Here is a 20,025-nt window from a genome sequence, read left to right on the forward strand (position 1 = left end):
CCCTAGGTGCTGTCCTTAAAGATTTCCCTCCACACAAACGTCCTCCTTCCATACTGCAATCTCACTCAGAGTGCAGGAGCTGAAGGGATGCACAGAGAAAAGGAGAATGAACGCCAGAGCTGCGAGGAGAGAGAAAGGGATGGAGGGGAGGAGGTGGGCCTCTTTGCTCCGGTCTCGACCACGGGTATTCTTGGGTTGATAATACAGATGTGGATGTTATTGCTTGAGAATACGCGTAGTCGAGTGGAAGCTTTATCATCTACAATGGACCAAAAGCAGAGCACTATTCAGTAGACTACAATGGAAGACACATATAAATGTATAACCAAGCTGAGCAGGTGACACAGACATGGGGTGGTTTTTAATTAACCACCCAGAGGTGACTTTTTATGGGGGAAGGCTTACTTTGTTCAATCAGAAAGGTTTTTAAATAGAGCACAGTCAGAGCTACCCAGGTGCCGAAATCAAATCCAGCCACTGAAAAGGTTTTATCATCATAGGTTTATCAACCATGTCACTCTTTACACCTGGAGGAGGAAATGAGTTTGTGTCGCTGGCCAGATTCAGCCTCTCCTGCAGAGATGCTGGTGGGGAAGACTTGCACCATTCCACCAAGCTAAACCCTCGGGCATTAGTTCAGGGAGCTTAACACAAAAGTCTTCAGACTCAGACGTTAATTCCAAACCTTCTTGATTACATACCCTTATCAGTCAGTCGTGCACACAAGTGAGCCTATAATCTTATCAGTTGATGAGTGTCTTTCACAGTCCTTCACACTTTGCACCAAACATTTCCCTTAATTTCCCTCGGAAATTCAAAGTTTGTGAAATTGGTGCCAAAAATGGTGGTTTCTGTTTCCTCAATTGTAAATGACTGCAAAGTCTTGGGATGGTACATTGTAAGCATGCACAACCATCATCCAGCCACACTACAAAACTACTCTCGCATTCCTATATTTGACTCGCTGGTTCATGCTCAAAATGTAGGAGAGTTTGGTGCCTGTAGCAGCAACAGGAGACAGTAACACATGAGGACACGTCAAAGCTTGCTCCTGTGGCTGACATTTCAACAGCATGCAGATAGATCCCCATATGTATGAATGCACAAACATCGCAGCCAAGTTCAGTGGGTCCACGTGCCAGTGAGGAAATAAGGAACAGATTGATTTTATGGGTAACTATTTTTACTCAGAATGATGGATGTTTATGTCTTTTATTGATCAAGCTGAAGAGTGGGATTGAAGAATTCTTGCACGTCATGGCATGCTGATTAATCGGGTGGCAAAGGTGCTAGAATAAAACATTCTGAATTACATTTTTGGTACATTAGCATTATTGCTAAGTATTATAAAGTAGAAAATCATTTCACTGCAAATTCAGCAATATATTACCATCTGTTTGCAAATGTGCCCATGATAAATTATACTCTTATCATTTTCTATTCCATGATTTTTACTACTGCGTAAGCAAATGTCTTATTTATTAACACAGTATGTAATTATAATTTATTGTGCAAACTTGATTGGGCACAGCCATTTTTGTGGTTTTGTGTGTATTTGTATATGCGTGTGTGTGTGTGTGTGTGCTTCTAAGCAACAAAATGACTATTGTGAGCACAGCTCCAGGTGCCTAGCAACCAAATCGCTCTGTTTCCTTGGCAACAGTTGCCTTGCACTCACTGTGTGGGTGATTGGCAGCCTTGACAACGGAGACGGAGTGACACTTGACCTCGCGTGCTGAATGGGAGAGGAGAAAGAAGGAGTGAGAAATAGAAGAGAGGGGGAGGGAGTGGGAGGGGACATGCAGAGACAGAGGAGAGAATAAGTGATAATCATTCTCCATTGTAATCATCCTCCAGCATGTTTCATAAGGCGTCGTCAATACCTCTCCAGCTGGGGTCCATCATCAAACACAATACACAGTGCGGTGCGCGCATGCACGGACACACTCTTCCTGGGTGGAGAGCCCAGGCAGGCACTCCACATCTCATCTATTATCACTCAGCGCTGCCTGGTGTACAGCCTCACCACACTGTGTCTTCTTTCATTTGTGATCTGCTACATCCTGTGCTCTGTAGGGATGAATGGATACTGGACTCCTAAGAATATGTCACGGTCACAGATGCCGCCGGAGAGTAGATCAGAAGCTGCGCCCAGAGACATTTTACTTTGAAATAAGCACTGCTAGTGTCTTTGACACTTTGGAATTTAAGTGCTGCAATTATGATAATGTGATTTTGTGGTTCTCTATAGATTCACTAGCTGAGAATGCTGTACTAAGGTTTCTTTTAATGAAAAAACATGTTCCGTATAGCTGACATCTGTGTATAGTGATAAATCAAAAATGGGATAGTGGAATAGTGCCACTAACAAAAGCTTTTATTGTTGATGTCATTAAGATGGAGTCAAATAAAAAACACATATGAAAGTGAAGTGTTTATTTCACCTCATTCAACTTTTACAATTAAATCTGTACTACACACACACTGCAAGATATCAATTTAAGCTCATTGTTCCAGTGCCATTCCAGGGCTTGCGAAAGTATCTGCAAATATGAATATTCTGCTTTTGAATATTCTGCTTTTTATTAACATCTTAGTTTGTTTGACAGGCCATTGAAGTCCCAACTATAATATCTTTGTTCTGAGGTTCTTCCATTTGCCACAAGCTGACAGCGATATACACAATGTTTGTGTCATGCAAGACCTAATCACATTTGGTTTAATTTATTTTTTAAAAAAAACAAACAAAAACAAATCAGCTTTATTTTTGAAATATTGTCCAGCTTAACCACCTCAAGATCACACAGCCATCAAAAAAAGAAAGAAAGAAAAAAAACATCCAGTGTCATGTTTTCATCACTGCTTCAACTGGATTTAACACTTAAAAGAAACATGTACTCATAATATCAAAATACATTTACTTCACTATACAATAAAATGAAAACCGATGATTTCTGCTATTACGTTTTATTGCTCTTTTACTTCCAAGACCACACTTGTGAAATCCATTACATTTAACAGCTTTCTTTTATGCCATTTAACATGACTCAGTATTACAGCTTGATACGGGGAGATCATTTTGTGCAATTGTACTTAAAGATTACATTTGTAGCTCTCATTTTCTTAACATGTAAATGAATAGTAAAACCAACTGAAAATAATGCATGGATTACAAACAATTCAGAAATTATGAATGTAGGAGCTAAGCGCAAATCTGTTTGTCCCTTTCTCCGGTGGAATGACCTAAGGCTGAGACTCTGAGGATGAGGACGAGAGTGTGAACAGAACCCCTAACTTCATGCTTCAGCATTAAATAGTTCTGCAAACACTAAAATCGTGATAAAGAAAATATTTAGATCTGTACTCTTCTTCTTTTAGGCGAGATGTTAAAAACAAATTGCTAAGCGTGATGTCATCCTAGCGCTGGCCTGTGTTCACATTCAGGAAGTTTACTCCCACCTACATTTTGTAAAATCTGGCAGAGCAGCCTACCCAGGAAATTCTCCTCCCTAACCAGATCTTGTTGCAGACAGAACATGAGAGGGTGAGCATCTTAATGTTTTCACATTTTAAAATACACCTACTCACCTAACCAGTATCCCAAATGATTCTTTCTCCCCATGTTTACAGCAACATGATTTGACTTTTTACTGATTTTGCATTAGAATGCCAAGATCTGAGTGTATTCTCTTATAAGTCTCATTGTTCCAAGAGCTCCTGTATAAAACATCATCTGCTCAGCTAATAAAATACCAGTTGAAAAAATAAAAAGCAGGGCACATTTTTGCAATCTTCAACATCAACTAAGGGTTTGTCTACACCGCACCTACAGATTAACTGAAGCGTATTCAAAATAATCAAAGACAAACAATACTGAAATCAGAAAGCCCTGCTCAGTTCGAGTGAATTAATCAGGGTAGCTGCAAATAAATTATGCAATGGAACTTTAAAGTAAAGACAGCAATTGTGGACTAAAACCCTATTCAGAAAAAGGAGAACTCAGTAGGAACAATTCAGAGATGGTCCGTTCTGAAGACCTCATACTGCTGTGTAAGTTGCACATTTCAAGAGATAATACAGAACCTTTGAATACGAAAAGTCGAGTTAATGTCCTCCGACCAGCTTGATCCTCAGTCTGTTCCTGAGAGACATCCATTTCTACGAGGACTACTGATTGGCTGCTTCACAGGCATCTATCCAGTCACTGTACACATCAACTGGTTCTGACAGATCTGAAGAGCAATGGATTAAGGATAAAAAGGATTCTGTTGCTTAGTTATAGGAATTTTGATTAATGCTGGATGATGTGAACTTTGAAAATCAATATCTAAACAGAAGAGTCACTATTTCTCAGGAAAGCTGCTGTTTGTTGTTACACTGAGGTTGAGCTATAATCTCCAGTAGTAATCACATTCTGAATCTATATCATTTATCAGATGTATGATCATGTGATTACTGTTAGAGAGCTGAAGTCCAAGCCCGTTTCTGTTACCTATCCTTACGCTACCCTCGGGACAATATTCTTGTGATCCTTCTCAAAATGCTGAACATAAAATTTTTATTTTAATAAAATGGACATTTTAATGTCCCATATGAGTATTAGACAAAGAAGGCATTTCAAAGTCTCATGGGAGCTGCAGCTGGTCAAAGCTGACAAAATAGTTTGACAATATAACCTTATCTCAAGATTCACATACTGGCTGTTTCCTGAAATTTAAGCCACGTCAACAGCAGTGTCCTAACCCGTGCCTCTGTTCATGAGATTGTCAGATGGTCTCTGTGGTCTTTCTTCAAAGCACTGCTGGGTTTCCCAAAGCTGGACACATCAGTTTAACATAAAATAAACTGATTGAATAACCCACAGCACAGACTACCTGTTATCATGTAATCAAACTGATGCCAAATGAGAAAAAGCTGTGAGCTAAACCCTAAGATGATTTAATTTTCAGACTGCTCCCAAGCTCAGAAATGAACTTTCCCCACTCAGACCTAACAAAACAATCCTTCATTAATCAGTTCTAAAGACCAGATGTTCAAATGCATTTTACTGCAGTCATTATTTCATGGCTGTCCTAGAAATACAGATGTTATTGATAACCTATTGGTGGATCAGGATACAGGTAATAGGAGTCTGGAACTCCTCCAGGCAGACTGTGCATGATATTACCCCAGTATTTCTGCTCCTCTCCCTGTGGACAGAACAAACAAACAGCCTTGAAGGCAACGATCAGCTCTGGTGTCAACAAATGATATTTCTAAGTGTACTGGGCTGGATATTATTTGGTAAATTACATTCTGACATCACACGACTTCTCGTGGTTGCAGAAAGGACAGGTGAACTGGGTTTCCAGATCCCCTGTCATCTTCTTCTTAGGAGGAGGCTTTCTTTTGGACTTGCGGCGACCCATTGCACACAAACCGACTCGATCCTGTGCGTTAAAGAGAACAAAACCATCAGGCAGCTACATCGAGAACAACATGTGCCATAGATAAGTGCCGCCAAAGAGCAAATAGGTGAGAATACTTGACTAAAACACACAAGTCCAGTCTGCCAACACCATATTGTTAAGTTAGCACGCTAATGCTAGCATGTCTGTTGCTGCTCTCCAGGCGCTCAAACTATTAAAATAGGCGAGTTAAATGTATTCCGGTAACACGACGGATTAGATTATACCTCAAACGGCCGCGACTATCACACATGTCGCGATTGTTAACTGTTATCTAGTAAAAGTTTAATCTTGTTTACCTTTGCTAGTACAAAGCACACGTTGCGAAAATCAGGAAACGGCTCCACAAAACCCGGCACCGGCAACTTTTTACGCTCAGTGATTGGAGTAGGGTGTGCGATTTGAGCCCTCTCATTGGCTGTCTGACCTGTCAGTCAGGCTGATTGGCAGTGACGTAACAGTGTCTGAAACGGCCTATTCCCGCGTGGTGGCGACAAGAGCTAACCAGGTGAGACACGTTGTTGTTAAAATGTTTGATGTTTGGACGCTGCAAACATAAAAAATGTCCACTCTTCATGCATATTGACCGACGGACATTTATGTCATAGGAGCAAATGTTTGTTGTTGATATTATATTAAAAAAACTTGCAGTTTAGCCGTACTTTGTAATTAAAGGATTTGTAGGACTAACAACGCAAGGTCAACAGAGTTCATTTTTTAAAATTAGGTTTAGGTTCATTTTAAATTAGCTTAGTTAACATGTATTTAAAACATTTAATACCTTCAATCCACAGAACAAAATCAATACCACAGTTTCTTAATTAAATATACATGGTTAAATCCAGTATCCATAATCTTAATATGTGTATAGTTTGTCTGACATTTGTACAGGGTTCATGCAGTTACAGATGTTCTGTTGCACAGTGGCCACATTATTAGGTACATTTTATAATGCACTGCAACTGTATGCAACTCTTATGCCATAAATTCTACTGTTATGATGCCTATAATATCCACAGAGTACTCCAGTACAACAACACTAAAACAGAATTCATCTCAGAGCTGTTATACTGAATAGTATTACAGGCAGTTTTACAGATATAAATAAGAGTGCCCAGGGTGTGTAAATAACCTTGAGGTTTTAAATAATATATAAATATTTTTTTCATTGTTGAAAGAAAATGTCAGGACATGTTGAGAAATGTCCTATATGATTAAAGAAATTGACCTCTTGCAGATTAAAGACCCCAAAATTTACTGTTTATAATATACTGTAAAAGAGGGAAAAAATAAGCTTGTCTAATCAGTTAATTAAACAGGTAGTTTAATTTAATTTTGTCATAATTCTGCATGGAAATTTTGTGGAAAATATCAGTAATAATGGAAGACAGCTCTCAAACATTTTAATGTCATATACAGTGATAATAAAGTCTGCATTGTGCCACATTTGGTGATTAAATGTTGTTTTTGTTATGCGGAAGATGTCAGTGACGTGGACAGTGAAAGTGCTTGGCCTCGGGGCGGTGGCCCTCACTCTCAGTCTGGAGCTGTTTGTCCAGCTCCTCCGTCACCTCAGGCCAAGAACAATCCTCAATGAGGTCCTCTTCTTCCCCTCAGAGGTAGCCTGTGTGGAGCACATCCTCAAGCCTTCACCTTAGTGAGTGAAACATACTGCTACTGTACAGTGTGTTGTAATGGCTTCTAAAGCAAAATATCACACCCCAGTGCATTTATCATTCTTCATCTGTTACCCAAAAACCAAACTTTGATTTAGTGCAAGTAAGTACATGATCATTGGGACTGTTTACATTTCACAACTCACCTCCTGCCAATTTGAGCTATTTCAACCTCTCAGAAACTCTGAGAGATGTAAGTCATAAAGGCAGCATTACTTATAGTTAGTAAGGCCCATGGAAGACCATTTAGATAATACAGTTTCATTTCTTTCTTTTCTCCTTCTCCAGTTCCTGTCTCTGCATGTTGCCTCATGATGTGGAGACGTCTTTTTCACGTCTTCTCCGCCACATCCTGTCTGCGTCCTCCTCATTGGATTTGTGTCTTTTTGCTTTTTCGAACATGGATCTCTGCAGTGCTGTACTGGCGCTGCATAGCAAGGGCATAATCATCCGAGTCCTTGCTGACAGTGACTATGCTGCCATTACTGGCTCCCAAATAGGAGTCCTCCGCAAAGCTGGTAAGGGAAATGGATTGTTTCATTTTTTAAATTATGCACTGTGACTCAGGCTGTCACAAAGCATCTTACGGGAAGAAATTTCCCAAATACACGAGTCATATTTAACCCCTGTAGAGATATTATTTGTTTAAAAAAGTCACAGCAACCTCTGTGGGGTTATTATTATGGACAGACATCAGTTGAAATACGGGATGGATGACTCAGGTCTTAGTCAGAAGAAGGTGCTCACTCTGTGTTCACAGAGTACCAGTGCCATCATCATGAAGTCTCATGGGGTTCCTTAGTGCTGAATAGAGAGATTATAGCAACTGTCTGGGTGAGTGGAGGTTGCTGCTTCAAGCCCCCCTTTGAGTCAGACTAATCATGCTCTGAAAGCACTGAAAGATTTTGTGTCACGTGTCTGACTCACTGTCTCACTTTCTCCCTCAGCCCTCTCTGCATTTAAAAGATTACTGCTACCGTATATTGTGAAGTAAGAATTACGTAAGTAAGGAATTGGCAACCAAGCAACAAATTTCATTAGGCAAAGTGTTTCTTTGTGTGTGTGTGTGTGTGTGTGTGTGTGTGTGTGTGTGCGTGTGCGCGTGCGTGCGTGCGTGTGTGTGTGTGTGCATGTGCATGTTGACTGCAAGCCTCCTCAATGCAAGGGACAGTCAGCTTGTCTTTTCATACTATATCTGTTGTTTTTTCTCTGTGTCCTTTGAGCGTCAAATAGCTGAGTGTGCATGGCAGTAAAGCACAGTGGGTAGTAAGAAGCATTTCCCTCAATAAGGAAGACGTTCACTGATGTGCACAGGCTCTAAAAACAATCTTCTGGACTGGGGTCAAAACCGGAAAGACATTTAACTTTTATTGCCGGTTTCATTTGTTCTCTCCTGTTGTTTCTGACTCTCTTCACTTTGAGCCATCTAATAAAAATATTTATACCATTTGAAGACAAATGGGAAGACAAATACTCTACTGTTTAACATTTCTGGTAATTTAGAGTTTGTGTCATGGTGAATGGACTTGTAGTTTTTAGGTCAAAATGTTTCACTACTCATCCAAGTATCTTCATCAGTCCAAGAGAAAGCTGGTATGGAAACTCCAATTTATCCTTCAGGTTGGTTTCACTACACCTCTAATCCCATAGATTCATTGAGTGAGCCTATGGAGCTGTGCACCTCCATTTAAAGGACACTCATTTGAAGACAGTGATGTTTATATTTTGGACACAGAGGACAGGTGGTTTGAGAGAGGGGTCAGAGAAGCTATATATGTCCAAGTGGGAAAACCCTCCCTTAACAGTGGTGGAGGGCTCAGATATAACCTGTCTTCAATCTACCAGGCTGCCCTTTCATCTGTTCCCAGGAAATTAAGGAACAAATCTAATGTCTTCACTCTTGGTGAATCCGATGGGTCACACGAGTCTACCATTAGATTCTACCGACCTTCACCTGAGCTCACTTCTATTGTTCACATAATGAACCTATTCAGGCCAGGTGTGAAGTGAAACCAATTCACCTGGACAAATGAGAATCTTTACAGACATATTTCTGGTAATATTTGTAATAATAATTTTTTACTTATTGCTTTTTACTTTCATTATAATTATCATTATTACATCAGACATGCACCCTTTCAAAAGACAACTCATATGTCTTGGTCTACATTTCAGTCTAAAAACTGCTGGTCTAGTTTCATGCAAACTGAAAGATGCTTTCCACTTTACAACTGAGAATCTGCTTCTGGACGAAAGATTTTGGACCAAAGTTGTTTTTTGATTTGTCTATGTGATTTATGGAAAGTAGTTATTGTAGTATCCCTGTTCCAGGAGTTACACTGCTCACATTTACATTTTTACATTTGTTTTTTGGGTTTCAGAAGATGAAAACCGTTTCAGTAAAAATCAGACATATTAAATAAATATAATGGCTTTGGTTTTAAATTGTTTGACCTTTTAAGGTTAAATGTTTTCACAATTTTAGTATTTTTCCATCCAAATCATTTTTTCTGCTCAGCCTGAATCAGGGAAGAAAAAACAAGTGTCTTATGATTTTATGGAGAGGATGATAACATTCATGTGACCTTAAATGTTAAATGCTGTGTTTTGTAAGCTTTTGGTGCACTTGGGTTGAACAGTGTATTTGGCAAAAGTGCAGAGGATGAAGTGATTTTTGGTTTGATATACATATATTACACTTCTCTTATTCCCATTCCTAGAAATTCTTGTACTGTAGTCCATTCAGCACACAGTATTGGTATTTAACCTCTTCAGATTCATCTCAGAATTTCACAATAAGTACATAAAGGGCTCAACACTCATGCATAAGGCACTGAAGAATTTGTCATCCTCCTCCGCTCTCCTCACTGCCTGCCCTCTGCTCCCCAGGGATCTGTGTGCGGTGTGACCTGAGCTCTGTGTGCATGCATCACAAGTTTGCAGTGGTGGACGACCGGCTGCTCCTCAACGGCTCCCTCAACTGGACGCTGAAAGCGGTGCAAAGCAACATGGAGAACGTTGTCGTCACTGAGGTGCCAGACCTGGTGCAACCTTTCGTCAAGGAGTTCCACAGGTTATGGGTGCACAGTGATCCAGCCCAGTACAAGTCCAGTGACCAAAACCACTTCATCATCACTAAAACCAGTGATGAGCCTGAGCTCATGAACATTTGACCTAATTGATAAATTTGTAAAATCTGTTCAACAAATTTGGTCAGAAAATACCTCCAGGATTTACATTTCGTTTTTATGAATTGGCTCTGTTGCTTTAAATTTTGGATGGCTAATTCATATTAATGTGAAGATGTTAACTGTACAGAAGTATGGTTGGAGTTTTAAGGCATATCCACATATCCAACCATCCATTGTCTGTACCGCTGACTCCAGTTCAGGGTACAGACTGGACAGACCATCAGACTGTCACAGGGCTGACACACAGAGACTGACAAACACTCACTCTTTCACACTGACGAGCGAATAGGTATGTGGAGAAAACCCACACAGACATAGGGAAAATATGAAAATTCACTCAGAAAGACCCTGAGTTCAAACAGGATTCAAAACCAAACCTTGTTGTGAGGCAATAATGCTAACCACGCGACCATGCTTCCCCTTAAGGCATGTTCAATATTCACAAAAAAAGCTGCACTTGAATAACCAGGTTGAAAAATGTTTGGTTTCATTTCTGCATATCTTGCTTTAATATGTACAAAGCATTGCCTCTGAAGTGCAGCAGTAGCTGCACTGCTTGGCACAGGGATGAGGTAAGAACAACAGGTTATATAAGCTAATATGAACATTGTATTCGGCCAAGAGAGAGAGATCCTTTGTTTTTGCTAAGTGAGAGCATTTGTTGAGGTTTCAAGTCCTAGTTCATGTTGTTTTATATTGTCACAGACCAGATTTGTCATTACAGTTGCTTTTTGGAAAGATTTTCATTGGAGATTAAAATGTTACATTTCTTCATGGTCATTATAATCAATCTGTTACTTGATTTTCACCCTCTGGACTAAGAGGAATATGGGGGTTAGGTAGGAGTTTACTGAAATTACACTGGATATAAACATTGCATTTGTTGGTAAGGGTGTAGGCTACTACTGTGGTTTCAGGAACAGTGTTTGGTCCTGCACTCATTTCTTGCTCCAACATGATTTACTTTGCCTCAAATTCACAGAAAGGCCTCAGCAAAAATCCAGAACTACACCTTAATGCTTAACAATACCATCCTCGGAGGTTTGCAGACGCCAGCAGAGTTGATCTGGTTGGGGCATGATTAATGTGCTTTGGTGCATGACTCCCTGCATTGTTCGCAGTCAGGCCAGTGCTTGTTTGTCTGACTTAACGCGTGGAACATCTTGTCTGCTTACATCTTGAAGTTGAGCGTAGTAAAATGGGAATGTCAGCGGCTCTGTTTTATCCAACCAACCTAAGGGCAAGAGTCTGAATGCGCAACTAGTAGGACTGCGCCATTCAGACTGAACTTTATTATTGAACTGCGTCAAGACACCAGCGTCGGGCGCTGTACGGGCGGAAATACGGTTATTTCTAACTTCAAATTAAAAGATCGCCAGAAAAATCGTTTAGCTAAACTTATGACAGCTTATTGTATTATCTATTTTATTTTAAGTTACATATTTTTGTTTTTTGGATTGTTGACCAGCCATAGTAGGCTACTGTCTTAAAACATACATGGCATTTTACTGATAAACCTAATCGATCGCTGAGTTATGTGGGGAGCAAAATAAAAGTTCACAATTAAACACAAGGCAAATTATCACTAGTTTCCCTACGTGTCGTCCGTAAACTAATATAACTATTAATATAGTGTTAGTAGTATTACTATGAGTGGATAAACAGCGATACACACCATGTGGTACCAAACACCTCTTAAGTCCCGCGTTTGCCTTTAGCAGTTTATTTTGAAAGTCTGTGCCGGTAGTGCTCCGTATATATGTGTCGGGGCTGCTGCGCCGGTTTGACGGTGGATGTGCCAGCACCGGGCGCAGTGTGGAGATCCGGGAGCGCTGCGCCTGAAGAGCAGCTCCTGATACCCAGCGGGTTTGGAGGGGGAAGACTTCAGGAAGGACGGACGGAGGAGAAAGACTCGATAAAAGCAGCCAAGGTGAATAATTATAATAACATTCCCAGTGAGTTTGAGAGTTTTTAAATGCCAGATGGTTTTTTAGAGTTACCGTATGTTTGGTCGGTGTAGTCAAATTAGGAACAGCAAATGAACTTCTGCCTCGCGTTTTAAATAAACCAGACTTTAGGATTAGATTGTTATAACCACGTGTTTTCTTATACACGTTGTATTCAGTCTAAAGTTAGTCTGCGTTAAGTTTAATCTGAGTTACACTTTAAACCAGGCGGTAACATCTGTCAAGTCATTTCTTGTGGGTCTGTTTTTAGGCGCAGGCTTTAATGCAATATTGTTTTCTCTTTTCCTCAAAGTAAATGCATCCACTGTCTTTAAACCTAAACACACGTTTTCATATTTGACATGCAGGCGCATGCGTGGAGTCGGTGTTTGCACAGTGTGTGCAGCAGCCAGCCCTTCTTTATGGTCTTGGAAGTCATAATGCTGAGCTGGTCTTCAGAGAGATCTCAGCAATTAGGGGGAGAGTACAGGACTCAGCTGAGCCTCTCTGAAAGGGGGGGTGGTGGATGGATGGATGGATGGATGGATGGAGAGTTAAGCTGCCTCATGATGCAGAGGGATGGAGGAAGGATACAGTCTGGACAGCGAGATATGGATGATGACAGGGGGGATGCATAGATGGATGAATATGAGAGCAAGAGATGAGTAAGATAAATGAGTGTGTGTTTAAATGGGAATGTCAGTGGGTGGATGAATGATCGGACAGATGATGGATGAAAAATGTAGGAAGAGGAGGGACAATCTATTGCCCCCTCGCCCACATCAGCTCAGCGTCAGCTGATCCTATGAGTTTTGTAGCATGAGTTGTTGTGACAAATGGACAGAGAGCAGCGTGTGACTGATGCAGGGAGCACGCCCCTCGTTTGGTTCACAGCACAAAGATGAGAGATACAAGAACGTGGGAAGAAAGTCAAGCATTTTTTAAAATAATGCTAACATTTACCAGCATCAGCACCTGATGAATTCAGACGTGTGTTGACTTTAATCCTGAAATAACTGAGATTCCTCACACACACACACACACATGCGCTCCTGTCCTACGAAGTTTCTGTCCCAAACCTCAAAACCAGAACGAGACCGAAACCCATCCATCCAATCATCATCTATACCCCTTTATTCCTTTTTAGGGTCACAGAGATGTACTGGAGCCTATCCCAGCTCTCTTTGGACCCTGGACAGGTCACCAGTCCATCACAGGGCCTGAAATCATTCTCATTGTACAAATCAAACACTAACACCAGGATGTTTTTTAGTGGCCTGGTCTCACCAGTGTGAAGTATTTATCTACTAGGCAAATACCTGTTGCTTCAAGCTGTCCTGTAAATGTAAACCTGGTCTTTGTGAGACAGACTGCTGGTCTCACCGACACACTATGCATTTTCTTTTTATCTGATTTTGTTGTAGACATCCATATACACTCTGTATAACTCAGGGTGGTGCACTACAGTTTAGGAGGACCTGAAATTGCAGCCTCCACAATGACCATAAAGTTGAATCAACACCTCTGTAAAACAGTTTCAACACAATCCTGAATATTATCGCCTTCATGAAGGCAGAATTTATCGCAGGTCTGTTGCATTAGAGTCCATTAGTTTTAGTTAGATAGACCCAGTAAACTGGCAAATGAGTGTTTATAAACTAAACACAAGAGCCTCAACTGTCATTTAAAGTTATCTCTAGAAAACAGGTAATACATTAGCAAAAGACCTGATTTCACAGAAGCTTTGTAGTGTTAAATTTCATTGTATTGTTGATATCACTTACGTTTAGTTAACTAGACTGTTTCTATGACTGCATTAACTTTGCTTTCATAACCTGTTAACTGTGTTTTATTACTTGTTTGTCCTGTGCAATCTAGCATCCAACAAAACAGAAGGTAGAAGGTAAAATAGTCATTAATCTTGTATGTGCACAAATTTATTTGTTGGCTCAGTGCAGCAAACTGAAAATGTAGTTACATGTTTGTGTTTAGGGTTGTTGTGTCATAACTGCATTTTTTTTTGTCCAATTATTTTCATTATTAATTGATCTTTTTATTATTTCTTTCACTTAATTGACTAATTATTTAGTCTGTATAATGTTAAAAAAAACACCAGGGTGCAACCAGCAGACCAAAACCAAAAGAGATTTAATTCACAATGATTAAAAAACACAGAGAAGCAGTAAATGCTCATGTTGGAGAAGCTGTAGCCAAAGAATGTTTGGCATTTTTACTATTAAGTTAATTCATCCACTAAGAGATTCAATCAAAACAGCTGCAGATTAATTTTCTACTTATCGATTTACCAAATTACATCTTGCCACTCAGCAATCAACTCATTATTTCAGTCTTAGTTTGCACAATTTGTTTTGTTACACGTTCTATTCAAAACACATCTTTTGTTGGTAGGTTTCACAGTCTGTTAATAAAGTTGGGGCTTTTCCCTCTTTTTAACTGATTAGATGGCATTAGACAGAGATCCAGGCACAGGCCCGGAGCAGAGAGATGCAGCTGATCAGAACTTTGACTACATGTTCAAGCTGCTGATCATCGGCAACAGCAGTGTGGGAAAGACATCCTTCTTGTTCCGCTATGCAGACGACTCCTTCACTTCAGCCTTTGTTAGCACAGTCGGCATCGACTTCAAAGTCAAGACCATCTTCAGGAACAACAAGAAGGTCAAACTGCAGATCTGGGTGAGATGGAAAATGACACTGAAAAGTTCATATTTGAAATATGCTGAGTAGGAACATTAACGTCTGTATGCGGATTACCTAACAAGGACATTATACTGTAATTCTGTTCTTGTACAAACAAGTCTCTCAAAACATACATTTGCATCTAAAACCACAGTGACAGGGACACTGTCGGTGATTAGTGTGATGTTTGTGTTGGGTGTGTAGTTTTTCTATTTAACTTTTCTTTCTCTGGAAAAGTTTAAAGTAGGGAAAAATAACATTTAAAAAGAAAAGCAGAACAGAAACATGTACAGTAGTTTTTAATATTGTCACTAGTTAGAATAGTGTTTAGATATAGAGGTTTTAAGAAGGCATGAGGCCAGCAAACCCTGTAAACTTCCTCTTTTTGATTAATCAATTTTCTTGATTATTCCAAACTAACCTTTTGTGTAATCAGTAGAAAAGACTGTTCTCTGGTTTGGCCATTATAGCTGGGCAAATTTTCTGATATATATAAAAAAGCACTCATACCAGAGCTAAAGAAAATGTGCTTTATTTTCCGTCACCTTCCTGCTTTCAAACTGTTTACATGCACAGCGCCTGGTTTCTCCTCTACAGCAGCGCGAAAGAGGGGAAGTCAGGCAGATAAGGACCAGAACACTCGGCGACTCTCGTTAACTCTGGGGAAAAAGGTTTGCTGAGTGTAGAAGATGAGGACTACAAGATTGCAGACAGTGTTTTACTCGGTTTAACTCTAATTAATCTGGCTCACAAAAGCCTAGGGTACTGAATTTAAAAACCTAATGCATATAGTTTTTTTAACAACTCTGAATTTTGCTTTTTTATGGTGCTTCTTGCTTTGTTTTTTAATTTACATCCCAAATGGCAGACAGCCTTGAAATATTTTCACTTTGTGTGGCCCTCAGTGTACAGTATACTGATACAGACCATTTCCCAGCTAAATCCATAAATGCATCTGTCTCTCTGTACTGTGGCTGTCCATCCAGACAAAACTAACTGTATTTTATTCTTATTTATGACAATTTACCTTCATGCACGTTTGGCAGGGTTTTCTGGACCATAGCTCTATGTGGGTCATTGAAAGTGGCGACAACAAAAGTGGATATTTGCATTAATCTTTAAAATATGTTGATATTTCCATATCTTTACTGTATCTTTGGTTATGTTCTTGTTAAAGAAAAGTCCACAGCCTTAGACTTTTTTGTAACAGCTAATAAGTGCAGAGTCACACACACAAAGCCAAGGAAGGACAAAAAACTATCCTTAAAATCCAGAATCATTTAATAGTTTTGATTAGTTTAGCACTGAATTAGCCTCCCCTCTCTTGGATTATAAGGGGTTTGAATTACATTTAACTAAACGTTTTACAAAAAAGGCCGTTAACAAATGTATTTGTGGGTATTTTCATAGTGTTTCGATACAACTGTATTTAGGAAGGGTAAAATCCTTTGTTGTTTTGATCTAATGGCCAAAATTGCCCCACAACAGCAGAGATGCCATAAACTGTATGTATCACACTTTCCTATACTGAATCATAGAATTATTATTTTATTAAATACTCTGTGGTCAATCAAAAAATCTAGCTGGCATTCAGCACAAATATATTAGAAAGGTCTGAAATGCTTCTAATAATATCTCACTCAGGAGGCTTTTTCCTTCCCTGGGAGATAGAAAATGATACTGTACAGCGGTTTGATAGACCATATATCAGCAAAACTGAGTATCAAACACTGGAGTCCTTTTAATCTCAGAGCTGTAATTTACCTGGAGTAATTAAGGGCATTTACCTGAGTGTGAGAGGTTCTAAAATACAGATCTAACCAAAGTCAGAGTGAACAGTGCTTTAGAAAGCGTTCTTACACAACACAGATTGTTTATCCTCACCCCATTCCCTAGTTTGCTCTCTTACACGCTGCTGCCTGTCATGGATGTGGCGTAAACTAATTTCTCACACTCTGGAGTTAATGACAGTTGATGTTTAACATCGTCCCCAGACGGCAGGGTTCATGAAAAATGCATGGGTTAGTGCTGCTGGAGCTGAATGTGCTTACGTGCAGACTGACACCCAGGACAGATCTATTACTGAATGTTAGTGGAAGGCAAGTTCTCATACACAGTACTCCTGTTAGATGAAAGCACTGCATCTTTCTTTCTTTCTTTTTTTACTTAATGTATTCAGCATAGCATGGTTTCTTAGCTCCTCTTAACAATGATACAGCTGCATACTTTTACACAAGGGAGGTGCCAAGTGAAGTAAAATGTTATTGGCTGCTGAGCTATTTGAATGGGTTTCATGGGGCTGTTAAAACAAGCTCAACTCATTTTGTAACACTCTGCACCAGAAATGGGCATATAAGGATTTGAGACAGTAGTAACATTTTACACTGAGTACCACACTATGGTTCCTTTGCCATATATTGTAGTTCACTCACAAACCCTAAATCTCCATTTTAGACTGCATGATGTTCATATTGTGCATGAAAGCAGCTACCATTACTTTTCATCAGAGGAGAACTTCACACCTCCTTTAGATCAGTCAGTTAAGTTTTATTTCTAGATGCAGCTTTAATGTGTCCACAACAAGATTACCACTGAGTGGTTTTCCCAGGTTTCTCGTCATCAGACAAGAGCTTAAGAAGAAAAATGAAACCTTCAGAATGTGTTTTTATTCCTTAAGGCACTGTCAAAAAGCAGAGAGTGTATGCTGGTGTGTTTACAGGGTGTGGCAACATCAACACATGACGGGAGGGATTAACGTCTCCTCCACGCAGGTTAATGATCCACTTTTCCTTCCCATGGCAGCCAAGTTAACCATTTGTTTTCTCTGTCAGGAATGTTTTTGTGTTTTCATTGTAGAAATGCGTTTCTGCGTGTTTTGATTTCCCATTGAAGTGAAAGAGAAAATGTTTCCAAATCTTTGCTTTTCAACTCATCTTTGCAGTGTCGGTCTCACTTATTTGGTGACAGTGGTGAATCCTCAATTTCTGCGAAGTTGTTTTTAAACAAATAAAAGTTAATGTAACCCCTCCACCCTAAAAAAAGTGCCAGAATCTCTCACATGACCCATATGTTTACAGGACACAGCGGGCCAGGAACGTTACCGGACCATCACCACAGCGTACTACAGAGGAGCCATGGGATTCCTGCTCATGTATGATATCACAAGTGAGGGGTCATTTTCTGCAGTCCAGGACTGGTGGGTATTGCTACAGCCATGACGTCATACTGTTAGTTTCACAGTGTATATTTGTGTGTGTGTGTGTGTGTGTGTGTGTGTGTGTGTGTGATATCAAATAGATGAAGACATTTGGGAAGCGGTATGTTGTGTTGTCGTCGGAAAGAAATTTTTTTTGTTTGTTTTTGCAGCCTGTGAGCTGGAGATACCCCTCCCTCCTGATGTAAAATATTCTATGCATCGGTATTGAAATATTATTACAGATACTTTAATGTCACAGCTGGTTGGGGTGGAGTTTTAACTACTTGATCTTATGGTATACATCGATCAGGTAAAATTAAAATTTGCGGTAATCAGCACATTTACCTTTCAGATAAATGTAGTGGAGTAAAATGTACATTATCAGTACCATTTACTTCAACACAGTATGTGAGTAAATGTAATTTGTCTGCTGGTTTGTTTTCACTGTCAGAAATCCATATATAGAACAATAAAAGAACAGCAGCTTTTCCTTGGTGTGGTGCAGGCGGTTGCTGAAGTACGTGCAGAATAGTGGTTGAGAAAATGTTGTGGTGGTGTTTCCCAGGGCAACCCAGATCAAGACGTACTCATGGGATAACGCTCAGGTAGTGCTGGTAGGAAATAAGCTGGACCTGGAAGAAGACAGGCAGGTTCCCACTGAGGACGCCCAGAGACTGGCTACAGAGCTAGGTCAGCTCACACACCCACTCACACTTTTAGCACATGCTCTGCAACAACACAAAAAGCAAACATTACTTCGTCATTACTTATAACCCATAGTATTCTCTGTCCCTCTACATCGTCTACAGGTTTTTTGTTCTTCGAGGCTAGCGCCAAAGACAACATCAACGTGAAGCAGGTTTTTGAAAAGCTGGTGGACATCATCTGTGAGAAGATGAATGAGAGCGTCAACGGTGATGCCAACGCGTCAGTCAGTCACAAGGGAGATGGTCTGAAGAACACAACCCGCACTGGCCACAGTGGCTGCACATGCTGATAGGTGGACGTGGGGGGTTTCATATCCGCACACACACACACACACACACACATAAAGATTAACCATTGCCAAAGATCTGTCATCGTGAATGTACTTTATCATATGTCACTGCAGCACTGTCATGGACGCTTGGCTCCTCTTGTTTTCATTTCATCTTTTCTCAACCTTGTAACAATATCTCCAGCGCTTCCTCGTTTAATGTGACTGTTACACTGAGACGCCAAAGAGCGACACTGAGCAGCTGTGTCCCTTGTGTGACACTTCTGCTTCATTACATCCTGTTTATGCAGTATAGTGGCACCTGTTGCAGGTGAAGATGTGAATGAAAGGCATGAATCAACTGAGCAGGGCACTGGGGACACTCTTAGCACTGTGATTTCTTTGTGTCATGCTGCCCACTTGTGGGTGTTATATGAAAATGCATCAGTGTGACTCATGATCCTACATGGTGTTTGCTGTGAATGAGCCCTGTGTGTTCCTGCGGAGGAGGCCCTGCTAACGGTTCTGTACAAAGTCAAACATACCTGAAAGGTGCTGTGTCATTCCAGATGTATGTGCATAATCCAGATGTGTTATTATTGATTTGGAGCGTCATTTCATTTTAATTAATATGTTTCTTTCTCTTTTCTTGTACTTCTTAATGCAGTATTTAATTTGCCAGCTTTATTACCAAAAGTTGAGATTAAAAGATATAGCTCAGTACTTTATGACTTTTGGTTTTCATTTGAATTTGATTTTTTTTTTCTATTAAATAAGTCTTCCAGCAAAAATATTTCTAGGTTTCTACAAGGTGTTGACATCAGTTATTAATCACTTGAATATGGAATTGATCATGTCATACATTTTCTCAGGTTTGTAATTGGTTTTTATGTT

The 20,025-nt window shown here is 39.9% G+C and overlaps 3 protein-coding genes across 5 annotated transcripts; 2 read left to right on the top strand and 1 right to left on the bottom strand.

Moving 5' to 3' along the window:
• Positions 1–2,421: 2,421 nt before the first annotated feature.
• On the bottom strand, positions 2,422–5,838 carry LOC113127986 (transcription elongation factor 1 homolog). Its single transcript, XM_026302974.2, has 4 exons — positions 5,747–5,838; positions 5,293–5,429; positions 5,119–5,189; positions 2,422–4,232 (listed from the first exon to the last, which is right to left on the bottom strand). The coding sequence occupies exons 2-4, from the start codon at positions 5,406–5,408 to the stop codon at positions 4,168–4,170; spliced, it is 252 nt and encodes an 83-aa protein (XP_026158759.1). The 5' UTR covers positions 5,409–5,429; positions 5,747–5,838; the 3' UTR covers positions 2,422–4,167.
• Positions 5,370–11,094, top strand: pld6 (phospholipase D family, member 6). Of its 2 annotated transcripts, none has more exons than XM_026302972.2 (4): positions 5,370–5,514; positions 6,929–7,104; positions 7,412–7,641; positions 10,013–11,094. In XM_026302972.2, the coding sequence occupies exons 2-4, from the start codon at positions 6,929–6,931 to the stop codon at positions 10,294–10,296; spliced, it is 690 nt and encodes a 229-aa protein (XP_026158757.1). In that variant the 5' UTR covers positions 5,370–5,514; the 3' UTR covers positions 10,297–11,094. The 2 variants fall into 2 exon arrangements, with proteins under 2 accessions (XP_026158757.1, XP_026158758.1); XM_026302973.1 differs by lacking the exon at positions 5,370–5,514 and adding an exon at positions 5,941–5,955.
• On the top strand, positions 10,661–19,854 carry rab3da (RAB3D, member RAS oncogene family, a). Of its 2 annotated transcripts, none has more exons than XM_026302970.1 (6): positions 10,661–10,886; positions 12,062–12,244; positions 14,723–14,956; positions 18,037–18,155; positions 18,721–18,845; positions 18,965–19,854. In XM_026302970.1, the coding sequence occupies exons 1-6, from the start codon at positions 10,827–10,829 to the stop codon at positions 19,150–19,152; spliced, it is 909 nt and encodes a 302-aa protein (XP_026158755.1). In that variant the 5' UTR covers positions 10,661–10,826; the 3' UTR covers positions 19,153–19,854. The 2 variants fall into 2 exon arrangements, with proteins under 2 accessions (XP_026158755.1, XP_026158756.1); XM_026302971.1 differs by lacking the exon at positions 10,661–10,886 and adding an exon at positions 14,139–14,163 and having other exon boundaries at positions 12,107–12,244.
• The last annotated feature ends 171 nt before the right edge of the window (positions 19,855–20,025 follow it).

This window comes from Mastacembelus armatus, chromosome 1 (assembly GCF_900324485.2).
Source record: "Mastacembelus armatus chromosome 1, fMasArm1.2, whole genome shotgun sequence".
NCBI lineage: Eukaryota > Metazoa > Chordata > Actinopteri > Synbranchiformes > Mastacembelidae > Mastacembelus > Mastacembelus armatus.